At 38.8% G+C, this 21,081-nt stretch overlaps 1 protein-coding gene across 1 annotated transcript; it reads right to left on the reverse strand.

Annotated features, from left to right (window-relative positions):
- Positions 1–315: 315 nt before the first annotated feature.
- STIL (STIL centriolar assembly protein) lies at positions 316–21,033 on the reverse strand. The gene is made up of 16 exons (XM_086753921.1): positions 20,893–21,033; positions 19,652–19,744; positions 17,874–17,989; positions 17,573–17,760; positions 16,338–16,585; positions 15,475–15,558; positions 15,268–15,354; positions 13,456–13,603; positions 12,157–12,263; positions 11,221–11,335; positions 9,303–10,361; positions 7,758–7,923; positions 6,749–6,974; positions 4,595–4,787; positions 3,732–3,985; positions 316–1,773 (listed from the first exon to the last, which is right to left on the reverse strand). The coding sequence occupies exons 2-16, from the start codon at positions 19,741–19,743 to the stop codon at positions 945–947; spliced, it is 3,912 nt and encodes a 1,303-aa protein (XP_086610047.1). The 5' UTR covers position 19,744; positions 20,893–21,033; the 3' UTR covers positions 316–944.
- Between the last annotated feature and the right edge of the window lie 48 nt (positions 21,034–21,081).

Consider the following 21,081-nt stretch of genomic DNA (forward strand, 5'->3'; position numbering starts at 1 on the left):
TGGAAAAGGGCTGTTTCATCAGCAGACTGTTGTGCTCAGTGACAGAACATTTGTATGTTAATACAGAACAAAGCAAAATCAATTATTTTTGCTTACCCCACCATCCAGTATCAGAGTTCTTGAAGAGTTCAGTAGCAAGTGACATCCTCACACTTCCAGTTAGCCATTCTAAACAAGGGCTGGAAGGTGGGAAATGTTTTAAATAAAGGCGACATCAGACAACTGAAGATTTTTTTTTTAATGGAAACTTTGACCTTTATGAGTAATATGTACTTCTTAAATAAATAGAAAACATTCATTCAGAAAAAAAAAACAACACACAAAAGTTTTAAAAGTGCTAGTTTTTCCAATTTCCTTCCAAGATTTCATGATACAGAGAGTTACATGTGCCGTTGTGGCTGAATTCAAAATAATTTTAGGCAAAGTAAAGCCACGGTTACACTTCCCATCCCACTAGACACCTCCCTCCACAATAATCCAACCATTTCAGCAAATTTCTAGAAATTAGTGCTTTAGCTCTGCTACCCCTTGCTCTGCCACACACACAGTGTCAACGGTTCACAGTTGGCACAAACATGTAAAAGTCAGTGTTTTAAAAAAAAAAAAGTCAACAGAAAAAAAATTAAATAAGCATAGCTGTTAAAAGTATATTAAAAGTACATCTTGGGCTCAAGTTGATTCACCTTTCAGATACTTTAAAAATCATGCTTAACTGTAAAAAAAAAAAAGTGCACACATACTTCAGTGCTGTTCAGCACTGACTCAGCCAGGCATTCAGAGGTGGCTGTCCACCACCTGGGCTGAAAACTCAGTTCTGGAAGTTTTACATTGCTACCGCAGAGTGACCTCTTCAAAGACAGCTTAATCCTTGGTTTCCTGGAGTCTTTTACAGAGTGGTTCCGCTCAGATTTGAAACAGGGGTTGCCAGCCATCTCAGGGGACGTTCAGAACAACTTCGGCAACTGCCTGAGTTGTTTCACATCAAGAATAGTGCCAACAGAATTCAGGCTGTTTGACTGGTTTAATGTTTCAAGGGCTGGAGTATGCAGATTTCCAGGGAAGACCTGAATATCTCCTTCGTCTTTCCTGGCAGGTTGTTCTGTGAATTCAACCCTCCCAGGTAGCAATTTGGTTTTTGATTTTAAGTCCTTTAAAATCTGAACTGAGTTTTCATCTGCTTGGTCTGCTCTGGGAGGAAAAATGTCATTTGTAACATTTCTTAATATAGGGTGGTGTAATTCTGGTGGAGAGGCATTAGTAGTCAACTCTCTGCTGTGACTTTTTAGATGAATGGGAAGCCTTCCCTCAATTCTTTTGGATAATTCAGTCCAGTGGTTGAAGCCATCCAACACACGAGTGCAGGTTTTGTCCAGCACGCTTTCGCTTTTGACTGTGCTAGAATTGCTATCTTGAGCCTGCAGTTCCTCTTCGTCTTCACTACTGTCACTGCCCTGTATCAGCCCATATCGCTTCATGTACTTCTTGGTTGCAAAAGACATATTGTTTGGTGAAATTAAGCTAAGACCCACCATGCTCTTGTCCATATTTGTATGCAAGATGTCTTGGAAAGAGAAATCTGCGGGAGGATTTTGGCCTGAGCGAGTGAGAGAAAGTCGAGATAACTGATTTTCACTGAGATACTTGAGTGCTATAGCGTTTGCTTCCATGCTCAGGTCAACCACATTAGGAGTTAAGCCACACATGCTGACATTGGCAAACGACATATAATTTAGTCCAGGAACCACTGCTTCAGGATTTATGCACGCCAAGATGCTGAAATAAAACATCAAAAAGTTAGTTTAGCATTACAGAAAAAGTATGCATTTCACAATACAATCTGATAATTTCATACTGCTTGCTGTACCGATTTCTCCCTCCTTTTGAGCACCACAGCTCCATCAGGCTGCTCAGTGCTGAGATCATAGGTTCTGCACACAATAAAAAGCCGCTCTCCCCGCTACTCACACTGATGATGTCCAAACGCCATGTTAGAGAAATGACGATATTCCCTTCCGATTCAATGCTAACCACAGCCCTCGTCTGAAGGGGAACTGGCCTCTAGCAGGTTTCAGAGCTGTTTTGGCTTTTAAAGCAAGTTTGAGCTCTTGGTCTATCCTCACCAGTGAATGTGACATTATGTGTCTCTGATCCTAAGACTCTAGATGCTGCCATCTAATCTAAAGTTTCTATCTAGGTAGAAGATACAAGTCCAGTGACAGAAACCAAGAACATCTTCTCTTTCTCAATTTCACGATTTTTACAGGAACTCTGACATGATCTGTTTCCAGAAGCCTGCAAGGTTCTGGTTTTTGAAGACATCCTTTAGTAAGGGAAGTGTTCATTTGTTCTGTCGTTTGGTACACCAAATTCTTGTATACATTAGATGTTTAGTTTAAAGACTGAAAGGATAAGCTCTGGTACACTGGTAGTGGTTATAAACCAGTGCATTTAGTACATGTGCCCTATACTAGTTCATAAATCCAAACTCCTCGTGTTGAGAATTAAGAGTCTTCCTATTTCTGAGCACAGATTCTGAAGTTTGCCTAGGGAGAGTAAACTCCTGGCTCTAATGAACAGCCACTAGTTACACTCTGGAGTTGCGCTGTTGTTTCCTTCTGTACTGAGCTGCAGACCATTTCTCAGAATTGTTTATCAGTCGTGAAAGTGGCAGAGGAAGATTCCCACCCCTCTCCCCAGGTTGGAAGGAAAAAAAAAACAAAAAAAACCCCAAACCACACCCCCTTCCCCCCCAACAAAAAAAAACCAACAAGAAAACCCACACAACCCAACACCAAACAGTTTTGTCTTATGCGTGCACTTATTAGCATATTATTGACATTTAAAAGAACACTGACAGACTCTCCAGCCAGGAAGGTAGCCCAGAAATTCCAGAAACACGCCTGATGAAATTAAAATGAAAAGAATTAAAATGAAAAGGAGATAAAAGACCTTAGAAACTGTATGACTGGAAACAGCTTCTGATACACAGTTGAAGATTAATTAGGAGATGGTTAGATTTTTGGTTTACCTAACAGTTATGTGCTAGTATCAACAAGACAATAAAGATGAAAATGGAGCTGTACCAAGCAGTCAGCCTGTATATAAGCAGCCACATAAGTAAATTCCTGTGCCTCAAACATCATCTTCAGAAATTACTTCTGCTTCTCCTGTTTCATCAAGGCTGTTTCCCTCCCCAACCACTGCAGTCTCCCCTTGTTTCAAACTGCAGTAACAAGCAAGTAGGACAGAACTAGTTTTGATTATATATTGAAGCCATGATAACAATTTCACTATACTGGTGAAATACAAGATGAGGGTTAAGAAACAGTGACAAAATATATAGCTGCCTAACGTTCAGCCTCCCAAGTCCAGTGTTGCTCTGTAACACTTTGACATAGCCCAAAGTATTGAAATTACTCAAGCAGCTTCATTATTATTCTAGGGAATTGTGTGCTACTGCACGCACGATATTTTTAAGAATCACCAGATGCTCTAACACCCACAGCTACTTTTGTTACATTTAAATAATCTGAGTTTTACTAGCAGAGCTCTTAAACCTATTGAAATACCCATAGCATGAGCCAGTGTTTTATTTTTGCAGGAAATGTGGATCAAGCTGCCAAACAAATCCCCAGTGGCAGTGAACACAGTCCTTTCCTCTTTGTTCATCGAGCCAATCTTCATTTTTGGTTGGATCTACAAATTACTACTCAAAACAACCAGTATTTTACCTGGCATTCTCCACTTTGTGTGTATTTTTCTTCATTTTGCCGGGTGAGTCAATTGTCACTCCAAGACTCTTCAGTTGTTTGAGTGTAGCATTAATCACACTCTCTTTATCCACCACTCCCGTGTCAGTCTCTGAAGCTATTTCTGTTTTATCATCAATATCCTGATACTTGGGACCATCATCATTAACAAATCCTGATTTTAAGGGCAAGTGATCTTGCTCTTCCGAGGACTTTAAGATGTGGTTTACTTGGCCCTACAGAAAAAGGGAGCAGGGGAGAGACCACATGGACAAAAACATCCTGACATCCAGGAGTTGTCAAAAACCAAAATCCTGGTTTATTCTTATGCAACTTAAAATGCAACTAGATGGGTTAGCAGCTTATCCTGACAGAGAAGTCAAATTCAGATTCAGTTCAGATGCAACCATGTAAACCCACAGAAGTGTAGTCAAACACTGGAATATTTTACATTTCAAGCTTTCTGTAAGAGTCTGTTCTGAATTTAAACACATCACGTAGTGATATTCTCCAAGATTAAAGTATGTGCCCTTTAAGAGACTTGCAGGTAAAATACTGTGCTATTTTAACTTCCCAAATGAGTGCCCTTTATCAACCGACATTATCTTTGAACTAAAGAATTCTTATTTATTAGATAGTACTCCATGTATGCATGGAAGAGTGAAGTACAGAATAACCACTTAAACCTTGGAGAACCACAAACTTGGAACTTTTCTGCAGAGCATAATACGTGAACTTGAAAACCGTGTGTGGTTCTCGTTCATGCCAATACCACATCGTAACTTCAGCAGCGTGCTGTTTTGACTGTTGCACTCAGTGCAAAACATCAAATTTACACGAATTACCAGCAAGTTCTGGTAAAGCTTCTGATCATCTGATGGTTGCCGAGGCAGCAATGAAGCGGGTGGTTCCGAGTTTTCCTCACTTGTTACCACCACGTGGTTGCTGGCTCCCTCTGTTGGCTCTTGCTGTAAAGGCACGCTAACACTTTCTTCCAAGGATAAACTGCGAACAAGTGCTTGTGAAACATTTCCATTTCTGGAAGAGAATACCAAGACAGGTAGATGCCTTCTTGAAACAGAGTGCACAAATGTCACTACAGGTACCTTATCTTTTCATGAACACCAGAAGAAAAAAAAAAAAAATCAAGTACTGGAAATAGATTCTAACATTTCTTGGTTTGTCTACTGCTTGAGGCTTTGCTCCTTTCTGCAGTCATTTTCTTTCAAAAGCCATTTGAAAACTGAGGAAATATACCTAGCAGCGTGAAACTACAACGGTCTGATTAGTTTTTCAAAAGATGATTTGTAAATGGTGATGGCTTCTCTGGACTAGTCAAAACTCAATGACACTCTATGACTTAACCTTAGAACAGATGACATAAAAGTTATTAGCAATTTGGAGTTTGTCTTGTGTTTTCAGCATTTTTATGGACACTTAAAATACTTTAAGAGTAAGTATCTTCCATATGTTCTGAAACATGACTTATTAAAAAAAAGAAATGCTGTTTTTACCAAGGTAACTGATAATGAGATTCCTGTGGCAGCTTAAAAATGCTTTAAAAACTTCTCAAGTTACGAGTGTACTGTTACAAGTACACTCACGCACAACACACATTAAGTACCCTGAACCAAGAATACACACTTAGTTGAAATATTTCTCAACAGTTGATGCTAAAGAGGAACTGTAATCTATCCTGAAGCCTCCAGATAAACAGGGTAAATACTTTAGAATGAATTACAATGCAATGCTCTGCATCCCCTTCTGCTTGCTGGTGTGTACATCCCATAAACCTTCTGAGATCAGACATATCAACAGTACTATCATCCTGAGGAGATCCTTAAGCAACCCTCCTCCCTGTTCCTGTTCCTCCTCAGGAGACAAGTGTAAGATAAGGGAATTTCAGAACTCAACTGATCAATTGCCTGTGTTGAAAGTGATAAGATTTAAATCATGTGACATACTAGATAGTCAATGTAGGTTATCAGTTACTGTTACAGTAACAATTATTCATCAGTCCCAAAAACATCTCCTCCTCAAAGAAATCTGGGTGATGCTCTACATTCTTATTATAAGACACTTATACAGCTCTTTTACAGGTTTATGAGTCCAAGTTGAAGGAAACCTCAAGATGCTGTCTCTCTAAAATACAATGTTCAAAAGACTGATTGAATCAGTAACATTTATGGTAGCAGTATATTTTTGCAAATAATACTTTAATCAAGGACTATGAATATTTAAGGTATAGCGTAATTATCATAATCTTTCTCAATATGATTATTTAAAAAAACTAATTTAACTGGAAGGGTATTCCCTCTCCTTTGGTTTTTTATACTTAAGAGAATATTAGATCATTAAAAGTGCTAAATTGTTGAGCTATTCCCTATGTAAAAAACCCATCCATATAGATAATTTAAAATATTTTTTAAATCGCCTCCCAAATTAGACTGAGATTAGTCATTGCACTATAAAGAACCTGAGCTTAAAAATAATTAAATTAACAGCAGTGAAGTTGGTATCTGCGTTCACTACACACAAAGTAATTAGGTGTAAAACGTAGAGAAATTCAGGTAACAGTCACACAATCATAAACCCCTCATCCTACGTCCCTCAGAACTGAAAGGGTTCTGAATGCTGACAGGGAAAAGCCAGGGAGAACAACCTACTGCAGCAGCATCCCCTTCCTGCCTCAGGATTTAAGGTAAGAAGGGGAATACTGCCAGCACTGTACATGCTTTTCCAAGTTAAGGCTTTTGCCATCAGCTGCTGCTGACAGGTAGGCGAGCTAAACGTGCATGACTGATAAATGCAGACTCTAAAGGCAACTGTGTTTCGGTGAGCTGTACAATCGGAAGCATAATTAAAAAAACAAATAAGGGAAAGAACACAACAGTGGAACTCAGGTGACTATAATTCCTGAAAAAAAAAAATTAAGAAAGTAGTACCTTATGAAAGGCAGTTGAGCTTATTATGCAAACAAGAGATTTCTGGTTACTTACTGGAGAGTGTTCTGATTAGTTCCTTCTTCCACAAGGTGAATACTGTCTACAAAGCTGGGCATGTCAACCACCTTTAAGGAAGAAGCAATACTTGTATTACTTGCATCTTGTTCAGCATTAATTGAAAGGCTTATGTCTTCCTTAGAAATCTCTTCATCCTCTTTTTTGGCTTGTGGTATGGAGTCGTCTTGTTTTTCTGAGGCTGTATTCCAAAATAAGCTAGCACCTAGAAGAAAATTAGATATTTACACATTTAAGGAAAGTCATTAGTATCTGCTGAGACCCTTTGGCTTTGCAAAGCTAGAGGGATCATTTCCTCACGTTCAGGTTTTTTCATCATTTAAAAAGTGATTTAGGGTTCAGAACAGCTAAGAGTTACCAAAACATCATTCAAGTCCTAGTTTCTTCCAAAGCATACTTGATGAAAATAAATGGTTGTATTAAAGCATTTTAATGCCTTGAACTTGAGCCAGTTTTAAGATTTCCTCCAGACTAACCACAATATTTCCATGGATTTAACAGGAACCAATACATTATGTGGAACTTCACAGACACAGCTGCCTAACTTGCTAAAATTAAAGTGAATACAGACTCCCTCCATGCATGTAAATGCCTGACTTACAAAAAACATCAATAATACATTTAACAGAACACCAGATGGGATAGAAGCTATTAATTTTCAGAACAGTGTATTAGAAAAATCCACATTAAAAAAATTGTGGATTTTTTTTCTTTCAATAAGGCACAATTTAAAATAGAAGACCTTGTTAAAGCTGTTGGAAACATAATTCTTCCAGCAATAGCAATCATTGTCATCACAGCCCAAAGACAAAAGCAGCTCCAGCCTAAACTTGCAAATAACACCTACAGAACCTAGCTGGTTTCTGTATCTAGGTGCACATTTGCGTACATTCAGCATTTCTGTAACACGTTTCCTCCATACCCAAACAAATCACAGAAACATCCAGAAAAAGTTATGTCAGTCTATTTTTAAAGAATAAAGGATTACCTGTGCTCACAGCAATGCTCACACTTTTCCTCACGTGTGAACCTGGTGAGGACTGTGTTTCTATGGAAACAAGGTCCTCTTGCTTCTCAGGCTGCAGAGCATGGCTAGCTGCAGCTGGTTCGGAGGAACAAGCCTGACGAGCCTGTGCTTCCAATAAGCGTTGGATCTGTAACGGTTATCAGAAAGCTGTAATTTGTATAACAAAATATGGAGTATAACAGGCAAAACTGAGTTACTAAATTGGGCTCCTCCGAGGTCTGGATTCAAACCCAGGCTGCTTTGCCACAGAAGTCTGATAACCTTCCAGTTCTCAGCAGTGCATGCAGCATAAATCAAAACATCAATTTGATGTTGGCAGAGCTAGCAAAGAAGAGGTTTTAAGCATGCTGGCAGAACTATACCAACACAACTTGAGTAAAGCCTATTTGCACTGCACTTGTTGGAAGTATTCTGCGTCCCTTTCATCCACATACAAAGCCTATTACCGACTTACCAGCCAAGCGTTTATATGCCAACTGTCCCTACACCATGCTAAACCAACTTCACGTTATTACAAAACTAAGCACCTAAATTATAAAATTAAGGTTGCCCAGGCAATCTTCACTCTAGTATTTGCATCCACCCTGTTTACCAATTAGTTCACAGCTCCATGGAGAAATATGCTAACAGTGAAGGCTGCATTTATACAATAACGAGGGGTTTTCCTCCCTCAAGCACCACCCATGCTTTGAGAGCTCGATTTTACATACAGTAACTACATCTCAAGCATATTTCCGTTGTAATTTTCTGGTTGAAGCAGAAAAAAAAAATATGTATTGGGAGTAATTGTACCAACTTCCCTATTCCTGTAATTCATCACCAGCAGCAAAATTTAAACTCTGGCTCTTCAGCCCCAGATCATACCCTGCAAAAAACAGGGCCATCAGCGCAACTCAGGAGACTGACATTTTGAAGCAGCATAGCCCAGTATCAAAACAGAACTTAGGGAGACCAGCAAAGCCCAATTTTTCAGCCCAGCAACAAACACCTGATGAATCCTGTCAGTCTGCTGTAAATAGGCAATGGAAGTTTTCTAAGCAACAGTCTCAACACCACAGGAAGATGCAGGCTTGAAGGTGGGCAAAGCAATACACGAGAACGTTCTGTGCTTCACCTGTACGTTAGCAATAATTCCAAAGTCTATAGCCTCTGCAGTATTTTTTTTTTTTTTAAACTTAGACAAGCATATATAGGAAAGTATTTACACAGAAGGCATATCTGTTTGCATTATAAGATGGTCTGTTAAAAGGGAAACCTTCATGTTATGAAAATATGATAAAAATAAAAGCAAAATCTAATCAGGAGTCAAATCATTTCCATTTGTTTCAAGAGACCCCAATTAGCAAAGCTAATCAGGACTCTCCTCCATCCCCAAACTGGACCTCGTGTGACAGGCTCTCTGGTTTGAACAAGGATAGACAACAGCTAATTTAATTCCTTTGGCAGGGGAACTATCAAGGCCTAATCACTAAGACAGCAGAAGAGAAAGCTGCCATGTCCACGCACCTGAGCTTGAAGTAATTTGAGTTGTCTATCTTGCTCTGTAAGAAACCGGTACGCATCTGAAGATAATCCCATCATCCCATTATCTGATCCTGCTTTAGAAGCAGGCATGTGCAGGCACGGTGAGTGGGCTGCACAGAACTGTGGACTAGAAGGGCTTGCACTTGAAGGTAGTCTTACTCCAGGCGACAAGCTGTTGTCAAAAGAACAGTTTCCCATTTTCCCATGACATCCCATGCTTATAGGGCTGCTTGTAGTATATCCTGCATTGCAGCAAATATTTGGACAAAGGATATGTTGATGGAGTGCTGTACATGGATTTTGTTGAGCTACCTCCGATTGGATTTCTGCTCCATGTTTGGGGCTCATTTTACCAGTTCCTTGCCATGAGTTTATCAGATTATATTGGATAGAAGCAGGAAACTGACAGTTGCATGCACAGGCTGGACAGCAAGGTGACACTTGAACTGGCACCTGCAGTTCTGGTGGTCTTCTGCAGCTCTGTGGTGAAAAAGCAGATGTGTAGAGGACTGGCTGCGTAACAACAGGAAGCTGCTTGGAACTGGATGTTGATGTTCTTCTAATTCCATGCTCTCCCTGCTGTGCAACTCCATCAGGATTTAATAAAAGTCTTTCTGATGGCTTTCTGGGGTGATGTACAGATGTATCTGGGGAAGGCCCACTACAAGGGGTTGAAGGAGAAGAAGATCCAGGACTTTTTCTTGATTGAGGACAAGCTTTCTTACAGTGCAACTGTTGCTGTAGTAGAGCTTGCTTTCCTCTGGAAGGCCTTGAAGTTGGAATTTTCTGGTTTAAATGGTTTGGTAACTGCCTCAAAGAGGGATCTCCCGTATTAGCAGAAAAGTTTTGCTGGTCCTCAGAGTGCTGGGTGGGGTAATATGCAGATCCTAAGCACCATTTCTTTTTAATAGGCTGATGCAGCGCTGAGGGTAGACTTTTAGCATTTGAAGTCACCACAGGCTTAGATGATTGTCCTGATTCTATGAAACTCCCATCCAAAAGAAGAGACAGTTCAGGAACTGAAGGAAAGATCCTGGTAACCTAATGGGACAATTACACAAGCAAGTTTAAGATAATTTTAAAATATTGCCTTTCAGCTCTTCACGTGTAGAGTTTCACCAAAGAAAGTGTTTTCATTTCAAATCAGTATAGGACCATTACCAGCTCCAAGCCAGCTACACATTGAATACTTTTCTAAAGATTGGAGAATCCAGATACAGAAAAAGCAGCAAGATCTCTCGGATCATTTTTCGAAGACAAAATTGCTTTCACATGGCAGAATAGCCACGTCTGCCAAACAAATGGTTTATGTCATCCTGGAGTGCCTTTCAGAATATGGATCTCTCCCCTTCAGGAAGTGGACTACATGTTCCCTCCTACTGTTCTTAGGCCCAGTGGACAGGTGCAACAGAATCATATAATCCTAGAATAACTTGGGCTGGAGAACATATTTTATAATCCACAACTGTCACATACTTCTAGACCTATGTAGTATGAAGGCTGCTAACTCATCATATTTGTAAATGCTTCAGTAAAAAAGGACAGACCAGCAGAACTTTATTTAATTTACCTAGAAATATACAAGAAAGTGTTTGCTGCCTCTATCTTCGCCTCAGACACCACCGTTCTTCCATTTAATGGCAGCAAGATTCCCAAAGCAGAACCTGCTATCTCTGGTCCCAAATCCTAGCATCTACAGGAATTAAAGTGTCTATAAACCTGGAAAAAAGGCAGGTTAATTAGAGCAGGAGTTGGGACTTTTGGTCCATTTCTTCAGTTCTGTTTTTCCCCTGCTAGCACTTTGAGACAGAAGCTCTATACTCTCCAGTCCCCTTACACTGATTTTTGCTCTTCTAAGTGTCACATCTGAGACACCTAAAACAATTATTTACTTAGTTACCTGTTGACTCACTGGGTGAGGACTTGGAATTGGTCTTGGGGACAAATCCTCATCTTCTACCCCAGAGTCGTGGTCACTTGCTGACAACTTGCTGGGTGAACAGCCATGGGGAGGACTAAAACCAACATACATCAAACAAAATGTTTGCTTGTCAGATCCAGCAGCAGTAACATGAATCTTTATGTTTTACACTGTGCCATCTGCAGTGCAATATCAGCATAACTTTTTCAAGCAGTTGCTATACATCTCCTCCCTCGTTAGCTAGGGAGTTCACATAGCAGACAGTTCTAAGATCAAACAGTGAAAATAAAATGCTGGTTTTGGGCAAAAAGATACTAACCCTCCCTCCCCACAGCCTCAGACACACACACACCTTTTGAGTGACATTCTAACAGGACAGCACTGGTTTATATTAGAAAGATACGGACTGCTACAGTAAAGATTGTAACATTGTTTAACAGAAAATAAAGGCCATCTTATAATCATAGAGAAAAATGTGATGGATAAGTCAGGTTCTTAAAAATCCCTAAGTTTCAACGTATCCAGATCTCACACCTCTGAAAAGTCAGAAGGAAAAAGGAATTTTTACCAACTTAAGTAGATTTAAATTAGAGATTTGCTTCAAAGGACAGATCTCAGAAAGCTTAATACAGTGAACTAAGCTCCATCAGTAATGAAGCCTTTTTAGAAATACCCACTGAATAAATTACAACCACCAGTATTGAGAGTAGAACTATTAGTAGTTTCTCTCAGAATATCGTCAGCTTGACCATCTTACTTGAAAAATATTAACTCTAGGAATAAAAAAACCCACAGATTTTAAGTGAGAAGATCACTGTATGCACAGCTAAACTGACACCTGGCACAGCAGAAGTCAAAAACCCTCATCCAATAAATATTTAATTTTTGCATGTAAATGACATCTGAAAGATTTACCTGATAGGAAGTTTCTTGCAAACTCTGCTGAAGAACTCAGTTTCTGCATTTTGGTTTTCTGCACTCAACTCAAAGCGGATAGGGCTCTTGTCCGAAGGTTCAACATTCTGGAATGAAATTTTCTGTATTTGTGAAGCATTAAACTTTCAACATCTAATCACTGAGGTACTACTCCCAAAGAAATAGTTTTAAGGACGTTTATGTCTGATTTTTTTCTGCTTGTCCTTTATTTTCAATTCTCAATTCTTTCACCACTACAAGGAGGCAGGCAACTTCCCTTCCTGTTTAACACTGTTCCCCCTGCTACTCTGTAAAGTAGTTGGTCTAATTATAGCCATGAGCAGATGCTTCCTTGCTGTAACTGCTTAGATACTCTTCCACAAGCCTGCACCACTATAGGAAACAGCAACTGTTCCTATACTGTTTCACACAACACAGCTGGGCAAGTCCTGGAGACAACAGAAGCGAGCCTCTCTTAAGAGGCTTGTCATCTTCAGAAAGCTTAGCTGTACCTAGACTAAAGGTGGAAAGCAGCCCCAAACAGGGAAGTTTCATTGGGAAGAGAAGAGAGTAAATAGCACAGGACACACATCACACCAGCTGCTTCTCTGCCACAGCATAGGAACATTGATCAAGCAGATTAACAATTCAAGTTTAAGTTCTTCACAAGCCTTGGAAAACACATAAGGAATTGAGATTTCTTAGAATTTCTTCAAACTTTGTTAGTTATCTCCCAGATACTGTATCATCAAATTCTTTCAAAGACTTAACTTTGCACAAAGGTAAAATTGTTCCTGCTTTGTTACTGTAGCGCAGCAAGAGATCTGCAGATTAGTAACCACTGAATTACCTTTTGCATTCAACTTTAAGCAAAGCACAAGTACCTAGCTTTGCTCTCCAAAAAGCACCGATATGCATCGCCTATAGCAGTTATTAGGTGTGTCCAGCGTGCACATACCCTACCAGATTAATAAATGCTATAGGAATCTCTGCTCACAAAGCCAAAAGGACACTAGTAAGAAAGAGCGCTAAGTCCAACACAGAACATTACATTTTAAAAGACAGATTCTTAATGCTGTTGGAAAAGTGAGGGGTTGCTGACTTTGGAGGTTCTCTCTCAATTTGAGAGACAAACTGAGTTTACATTAATCACTGTAAAAAGGTTGCTTTCTAGAGCTACATCATTTTCAAACACTGCAGTTCTATTTGGGTCACAGTACAGTGACTCTTCCTTTAAGTACTTACACTAAAAGTCTAATTTTCAAGTACCATGATGCAGTAGGAAACCAAGCCACTTACTTTGAAGAGGTGTACTGTTTCATTGCAAGTTAAGATCTGAAACCCTAGGTCAGTCTGTCCATTGCATGGAACGCACTCATAAAACTCTGGTTCCTTGTGCGTCAATGAATAAAGCACAACAAGAAAACTCCCAGATTCTGAGAAAACCCTGAAATAGAAAAAACCCACATATCTTAAAAAAAAAAAAAAAAATACTTAAGAAACAGGAAGAAGGCCCTTAGTTTCTCAACATACTGAGGAAAATATCACACAGGTTAGCAAACTGGTGAATCACTGCATTTTGAGTGGTACTGAGCTACAGATAGAGCAGATGGACTTCTGACTGATGCCACATGCAAGAATCAAAGCAAAGTAGAGGAATGGGAATACTTAGTCTACTTTTTAGTTGAAACCTTTAGGATCACTTAGTACTTTAAATGAACTCCTGGAAGACTTCAATCATAGCATTGAAGAAAACACCTCTAAAAAATGATAGTGATTTTTTTTTTTCCATAATTCAATTGAATATGTATTATAAAGACATTTAGTTTTTCAATTATCCCTAAACATTCCAAAAATGCTCATTAGCAAACAGATTTGGGTTTTTTTGGAAGAAAAATTACATTGAAGTTATTTCTACAGGTTGAGATTAGTGAGTAAAGGCAGTCAACATTTTAATGACAACAACATGCATTTCCAGGAGAAGGTAGTACTACTTTCAGAACAATTTTTTTTTAAATAGCATTTGTAATAGCAATTTGGTTGGGGGGGGTGGGGTGGAAGGAGATTATTTTTTCTTTAAATAATATATGTGATAGAGAAAGCAGTAGCAAAAAGGTGCTTGAAAAACACATTCATATATAACTTTAAAATTACACTTACAACTTAAGAGTTAAAAAAATGTATGATGCACAGATTAAGTAATTAGTCTGCAGAGGTTAATTCTGTTTGCATGGTTCATCAAATCTGCCTAATCCACTTCCAAGATGGAATCAGTGAAAGTTAATAAGAGTCAAGCATCTAGCTTGCCTATCTAATAATCTAATTGGGCTCTTATCTGTATTTTGGCATATTTAAATTGTTAAGGGAAAAAAGTCTATTCACTAGTTACAGACACATCTGTTCACCAAATGTGATTTTATTTCATAATTTAAAAGCAAGTATGGTCCAGCAGAAGAAATTCTTACGCATACAGTACATTTTAGAGTTTCATTTACCTGAAGAGCAGTTTTAAACTATTAACACCTGAACTCCCTCCCAGCTTCCACATAGATGGAACTTGGCAAATGTTCCAAGTGAAAAGTCTTAGACAATGAGGAATGGTTATCCACTAACATCACAATGAAAAAAAGAATCAGAATGCAAAAACTATAAAACCAGAATATTTAGTAGGAAGGCATAACAAGACACTATTAGCTACAAATCAATACACTTAAATATGTTGGTCAGATACTACCAGGGAGAAAGCTCATGTTAAAGAAAACACTCACAAGAAAAGTTCAAAAGCAAAACCAAAACTCCACCACTGTTTAAACTACTGTTTCCTGCTTTCTGGTTCTTACTTAAACTAAAATGCAGTGACCTTTATGTTATTAATGTTTACCCTCTTCTGTCTTTGAGATATCAGCCCAGCTTTCTAACACTCCAGGCACAGAAAATTTGTAAGGCAAATCCAGAAAGAATTACTAAACCAGACACCCTTGCCTACTATATAACACACAAATTGCAGAATTCCCTCAAACATATTTCAGAATCCATGTTGCCATGCATTTCTGTGGAATATATATTTTAAGCAGCCAGTAGCTTCTATGTTTATAGATAAAAGTGACTTGCCTTTCTTGAATTGAAGAATTGAATAAATACCGCAAGCAACAGGCCCAGACGTGAGGATTACAGATATGAGTAACTCCACTTAGCCAACTGGAAGTAAGAAGAAATATCCAACTAGATACAGTTACACTACCAAGTTTCCACAATGTAATTCCTCAAATACATCTCAAATCAATATGTGCATTTATCTGTAGAGAGCCGAACACTTACACTCCAACTAATGGCAGAGCATAAGCCTTGGGATCAGACTCAAGCAGCAAAAGCAATTTTCGTGTCTGGTCCATAGTAAGGTAGCTGAAAGAAAAGCAAAGTTGGGCTTTTTTAGTACTTTGGAAGGCAGACTTTCACAAAAAAAATAATGGACAAATACAAGCTTATCAAATACTATAAGAAAAAAGTTCAGAAAAAAAAAATCAAAACCTTTCCTCCTCCACATTTACAACCACTCCTCAGCTTTTCATCAATTCCCTGTGTAACATTTGCTTAGTATTACAGCATTCACAACAAAGCCAGAAGTGTAAGTCATGTTAAATTTGAAGAGTAATTTTCAGAGAGGCATTCACAAAGTCTCTCTTCAAATAAAATGACATTCAGCTGCTTCAAATTATTTCCCAGACCTATCCTTAGTTCACCTTACTAAATTAGTTATTAGTCAGAATGATAATTCCCCAATACCACATTATAAGCATGATTAACAGAAAAGCCTTTAGTTCACATTCATCTGATTTTCACTCTTTGGCAAGCACTGATATTGTTTAAAAAGCTAGGTGCTGTTTATATTTATTATGTTACCTAGAGGTGTGTCCCCCTGCCCCAGCAAGAAGATCCTTCTACTGAAGTCAAAAGCAAGAAGTACTCAGACTGAACCAGCTAAAATTTTTGCCCCACTCAATTTCCTGCTTCTTGTTTATAATGTTTTAAATTTTTCTAAATCCAAGAAGTTATGTTATTTTTACGCCAGTTATTTTACTAAAAAGCAAAGCACTGGTTGAGATCTCACCTACGTACCTGCTTTAGGAAATGCAACAAACTGCCAAGCAATTTTGATAGCTTTAGCATCATCCTGTACTCACCCACATTTATACGTTCCTTGAACATGTGCAATATTCATAGAACTGTTCAAATTTCTTGCTAAGGCTGTGGGAATAATTGGGACAGACTTCACGGGGGTGTATTCCAGGGTATTTGCTGCTGTAATAGAAGCCCAGTGAAAACTAAAATGTAGGTTATCCAGATTTTCTGTGAAAATAATGTGAGCTCTAACAGTAAGCAGTTTAGAAAGATCCAGTGATTCTTTACTGCACAGACTGTGCTGCAGACCCTAGAAGTAGGGAAAAAGAGAAAAAAAAAGTTATATACACTGAATTGTCTTCATTACTACCATGATTCAAGCTGTATTACACTAGGAACTCAAATCATTCATCAGAGCTACTGTTGCATTAGGCACTGTGTAAAAAGCTGTAAACCCAGGTCTACAAAGCTTACTGCTATACTGAATAATGTAAAATACACTTGAAATTAAGCTATGTGTATCTTCGCATTGTTTTATGATGCTTAAAAAAACCTAGTTACTTAAATTGTGTAAAAAAATAACAAAATAACAGGCAACTAGAAGGCTCAAAGTGATCTGCTAAAGTTCTCTTACTTGTATTCAAGACATTTGTATTTTAACATCTGGGTATATCATCATGAGAAAGTTTAGATGTAAAATAAGCATTATTTGTAAAATAAAACACACACACCAACAACTGCAGGCAAATGTTTACAGCAGTGGAAGGTATATTTACTAGATTCCAAATATATAGCAGAACACAGAGGTGAAAGACACACATTTCAGCTCTAACTACTAACCTACACAGACTTTACATGCTTTCTTGCAAGTCCATTGCCTAGCAATACTTTCTCAACAATTGCGCAAATACTGCAACTCATTCATGATAGATTTGAAAGAAAAAGCTAGTTTTTCTCCTTTCAGTAAGTTGGCTGTAATCACTATTGTCTTGCTGGTTTTGGTGGTTAGACCCAGCTGAAAATCTGGTCAGACAGCAAGATTTTAGTCCAGGATTAAAGACACTGTGAACCTTAAACATCTGCAAAGACTAACTGATTTTAGTAATTTCCGATACACTTTCCAATGACACTTGAGCAGCTCATTTCACATAACCAAATAAGTAGTTTTGCTTCAGCCACAATTTTGCTGTGTTTGAAGCAGATGGCACTGGAAATTAAGCCCTGTGCATAGTCCAGTCTCCTGCCTAGAAGACAGTTTATTGTGTAAAAGACCCCAAAATTGCCAAGAGCTGCCTACCTTGAAAGCCAGGCTGATATCTTCAGCACTGTGCACTACAACATTATCTGAAGAAGGTCCCCAGGCATTAATTGTACATGGAATCAAAAAGTCTCCAGGAAGTGACGCAGTTGGAATTTTGCCTGATCCACCAGCAATTTCTCGACCAGGATCTAAGCGGTCTATTGTTAGTGTTATGCCTTCCCCATCTTTAAAATAAATAAATAAATAAAGTTAGAGTCCAAGAGCAACAACTCAGGCTCCTTGCTAACAGCTTACTCAACCAATCAATATTGTTTGTCTACCTGATGCTTAAAGTTACCTTCATCTACTGCAAGAGTCCCAAGCAAAAAGCAGGAAAACAATTTATTTTCATTCTGCTTAGCATGGCGATAGGCAAGTCGCAAGGTTTTCTCTACCATAGATAACTTTGGGTTTCTAAAAAGAGATAATAAGCAAGTGTAAGACTAAAATTATTTTTAATGGTTTTTAAAAGTACTTATTATATTGCAATAGCTTCCAATTTTTTTTTTGTCCTTTAAAAATAAAACAAGCAGAAACAGCCCAAAGCCCTAAACAACAAAAAGGTTAGAATCTACAACATTGTATAAAATCTAAACAGAATTTTAGCTCAAGTTCTGTGCATGTCCCCAAATATTCACAACCAAGAAAGCCATATTTTAACTGGAGCAGCTCCACAGAATGATCTGTATGATCATCTCAGCAAGCATATTTCAGCTTGACTGGTACAGCAAACCAGCATCAGAGGGGAAACAATTTTTCCTATGGATAGTAAATAGCAAGGAGAGAGAAAAAGCTTTTTTCTATGGAGAATAAGTAACAAGGAGAGAGAAAAGCTTTTCCATCTGAAGGGCAACATTGTCACAAGAACTAGGGATGAACACAAGTGAACTATTTTAATAGAAGGTAGAAAAAGAAACACAAACCAAAACACAGAACCACTAAAAAGTCTCATAAGTTTAAAGAGTAGAATAGGCCAAAAAACTTAACTAATTTTGACATGATGTTGCTTCATTTTAGCACAATATTTAACGTGGACGCAGCAACAGACTGAGCTCAATGACACAGGAAGAAAAGTATGGAGAGAGACTAGGTAATTATAAAATCATTATTTAGTAAAAAAAAAAAAAGTAGTAAGTTTGGAATCTAGGTCAGTAAATACATCAACATTATTTTAGCTTATACAATTCTGACTTGGAGAGAGGTCAAAGTTGAAAGCAAAGCTACTGGTTTATGTGAACACTGTGGTGATGGCTCATATCCTACCTGCTCAAGACTAAAAGAAGTACCTCCATAGAAATAAGAGTAATTTATTTTAAACTTTGTTAAAACTTGGAGGTTTTAATATTAACTCAAAGAACATTATGTGGCAAGTACAAGTGGAGCGTCCTCTGAACTGTATGTAAGGGTTGTCCACCCTTACATGCACATATATGCATACACTTGCTCATACACTTAATTTAATAACTGCAGTAAGATTTTAATGAAATCTATGCAAAAATTACCCAGTGAAGTAAGAAGGATCAATTTTTACCCTCCATTTATTTTACAAGTCAGAGTTGGAACACCCCTGCCCTAGAAACTCACACATGCTTCAGATTTACCTCTAGACTAATTCTAAACAACGACAAAAGTCAGAACTTTTGGCATTTTAATCCAGATTCCTGAAGCATGCAAAATGCTTAGTTTTAAGTTTTACTTGAAGCATGCAATCTGTATACAGTTTGTAATTTTTTCTTTCTGTAAATATTTAGAGGCAAGGAATAACATGTTAAAGAAAACTACAAGTATGCAGTTACCTTTGCACCTTTCCATATAGGAAGGAAACTGAAAGAAATTTTAAGTTTCTTTAGACTGAGGCACCTCCAACCCACTTGACTATGATACACCACAGAAAGGGAAACTCCCAACTCTTTCCACTGAAAATCCCTATATCCATACTACGAACACAACAGTTGTTTCTTTTTCCTTTGTGCCTTGTCATACATTAGACTCAAAAGATAAAATGAGGCCCCGAATCATATAATTCTTCATTTATTTTAACCTTTAGCTGCTTAAAAAAAAAAAGCTTATTCATACCTGTAATAGGTGATATGTGAGCCAACAACATCACCCATAGGGACTGGGTCCCAAAGTGCACACTTTGACAGAGGGAAGCTGAAAGGGACCATCCTTTTGGGAACAAATCCGGGAAGATCATCACAGAGACAAGGAAGGAAAATGGATTAAGTTTAGTGCTTTCAACCAGCATTTATAAGAAGGAAAAAAGGAGTAACACTGTTTAAAAAAAAAAACCAAAACAACAACAACAACAACAAATAGTATAAGGTGTTGGTATGTCTTTCGTTTCAAGTCCAAGCCAACAAACCAGAAACTTTGTCCTATGAAGTTGTCAAGGATATGAACTATAAAGTCAACACAAAACTTCCATTTTCCACCTGACAGTTCCTTCATGTAACCTTGGAAGATGTATAGGCCAAAACACAAGTTTGCAAATAGAGCTCAAGAGAAAGCTGCTCTGCTTTTGTGGGAAAGAAACAGGTTATCAGTCATTAGAAACCCCCATCGTACACAGAAAATCTTGATTTAGCAAACAACATTAGATCAACTTCCAAAAGCCTTGGTTTAGTCACTTTTTAAAGTCAGCATTGAGTCCACTTGAGCTTTTGAAGACATCTGAAGTAAAGCCCTGGCTGAACTCAAACAATATAGTGCAAAATTTGTCACTGGACTTCAAACAGGCCTGAAGATATTAGTATGTAATCACACAAACTTATTCACACAAGCAGGATTACACTTCTTAAGAGTTGCCTAAACCAAGCATATTAAGTAAAATACAAAACACTTGACAGTGCATATTATTTGGCAAATATCTCAACACTTTTTAACAAATAAACAAGAACTTCCTGGGGTGGTATCTGAAGCACCAAACTTTGCCAAGGCGCTTTCTTTGCATTTCCTTAAGTTCTCAGGACAAAACTTTATGTTTAAAACAGCCCTCTAAGCAACTCACCTGCCTCTCAAGTTTCCAGCGACAGTTAATGTATTCTCATTAAAAGCCGAATGCCCAAAGTCCCTAATTTAGGCTGGTAAAAGGGAGAACTTGTTAAAAGCCCCCCTGTTTTCCCTAGTTTTTAGCCAGCACTGGTCAGAAACTCACTCCCACATCTCTTGATAACCAGAGCGGCACTGGGCCCACCGTGTGCCCCGAAGGGCTGGGGGCGATGCAGCACCTTCGCCCCCCCCCCCCCTTCCCCGCCACCGTGAAGAAGGGGACGCCAGACCCTCCCTGAGCGGTTCTCCCGACGCGAAGCGGGTACCTCAGATCCGGGCCGGACAGAACGGGGTCCACGGGGGGCGGCCGCAGCTCTGCTCCCTCCTCCTCTCCCTGCCGCCGGGCACCTGCGGGGGGCAGCGCCCAGGTGCGGGGCCTGCCCGCCACAGCCCCTCCCTCGGCCAAGCGCCGGGAGGGGGCTTGCAGGCGTCCCCCAGAGAGAAAGGGAGCGACC

Source organism: Chlamydotis macqueenii, chromosome 8 (genome assembly GCF_036417535.1).
Source record: "Chlamydotis macqueenii isolate bChlMac1 chromosome 8, bChlMac1.mat, whole genome shotgun sequence".
Lineage (NCBI taxonomy): Eukaryota > Metazoa > Chordata > Aves > Otidiformes > Otididae > Chlamydotis > Chlamydotis macqueenii.

What these genes read in the sequence shown, in the direction of transcription:
- STIL (XM_086753921.1), bottom strand. Translation starts at nt 19,743, where the DNA reads ATGGTCCCTTTCAGCTTCCCTCTGTCAAAGTGTGCACTTTGGGACCCA. An exon ending in TCACATATCACCTATTACAG is followed by an intron (nt 17,990 to 19,651) that starts GTATGAATAAGC and finishes ATCTCTTTTTAG; the next exon opens with AAACCCAAAGTTATCTATGG. An exon ending in CACAAAGTGGAGAATGCCAG is followed by an intron (nt 1,774 to 3,731) that starts GTAAAATACTGG and finishes GTTTTATTTCAG; the next exon opens with CATCTTGGCGTGCATAAATC.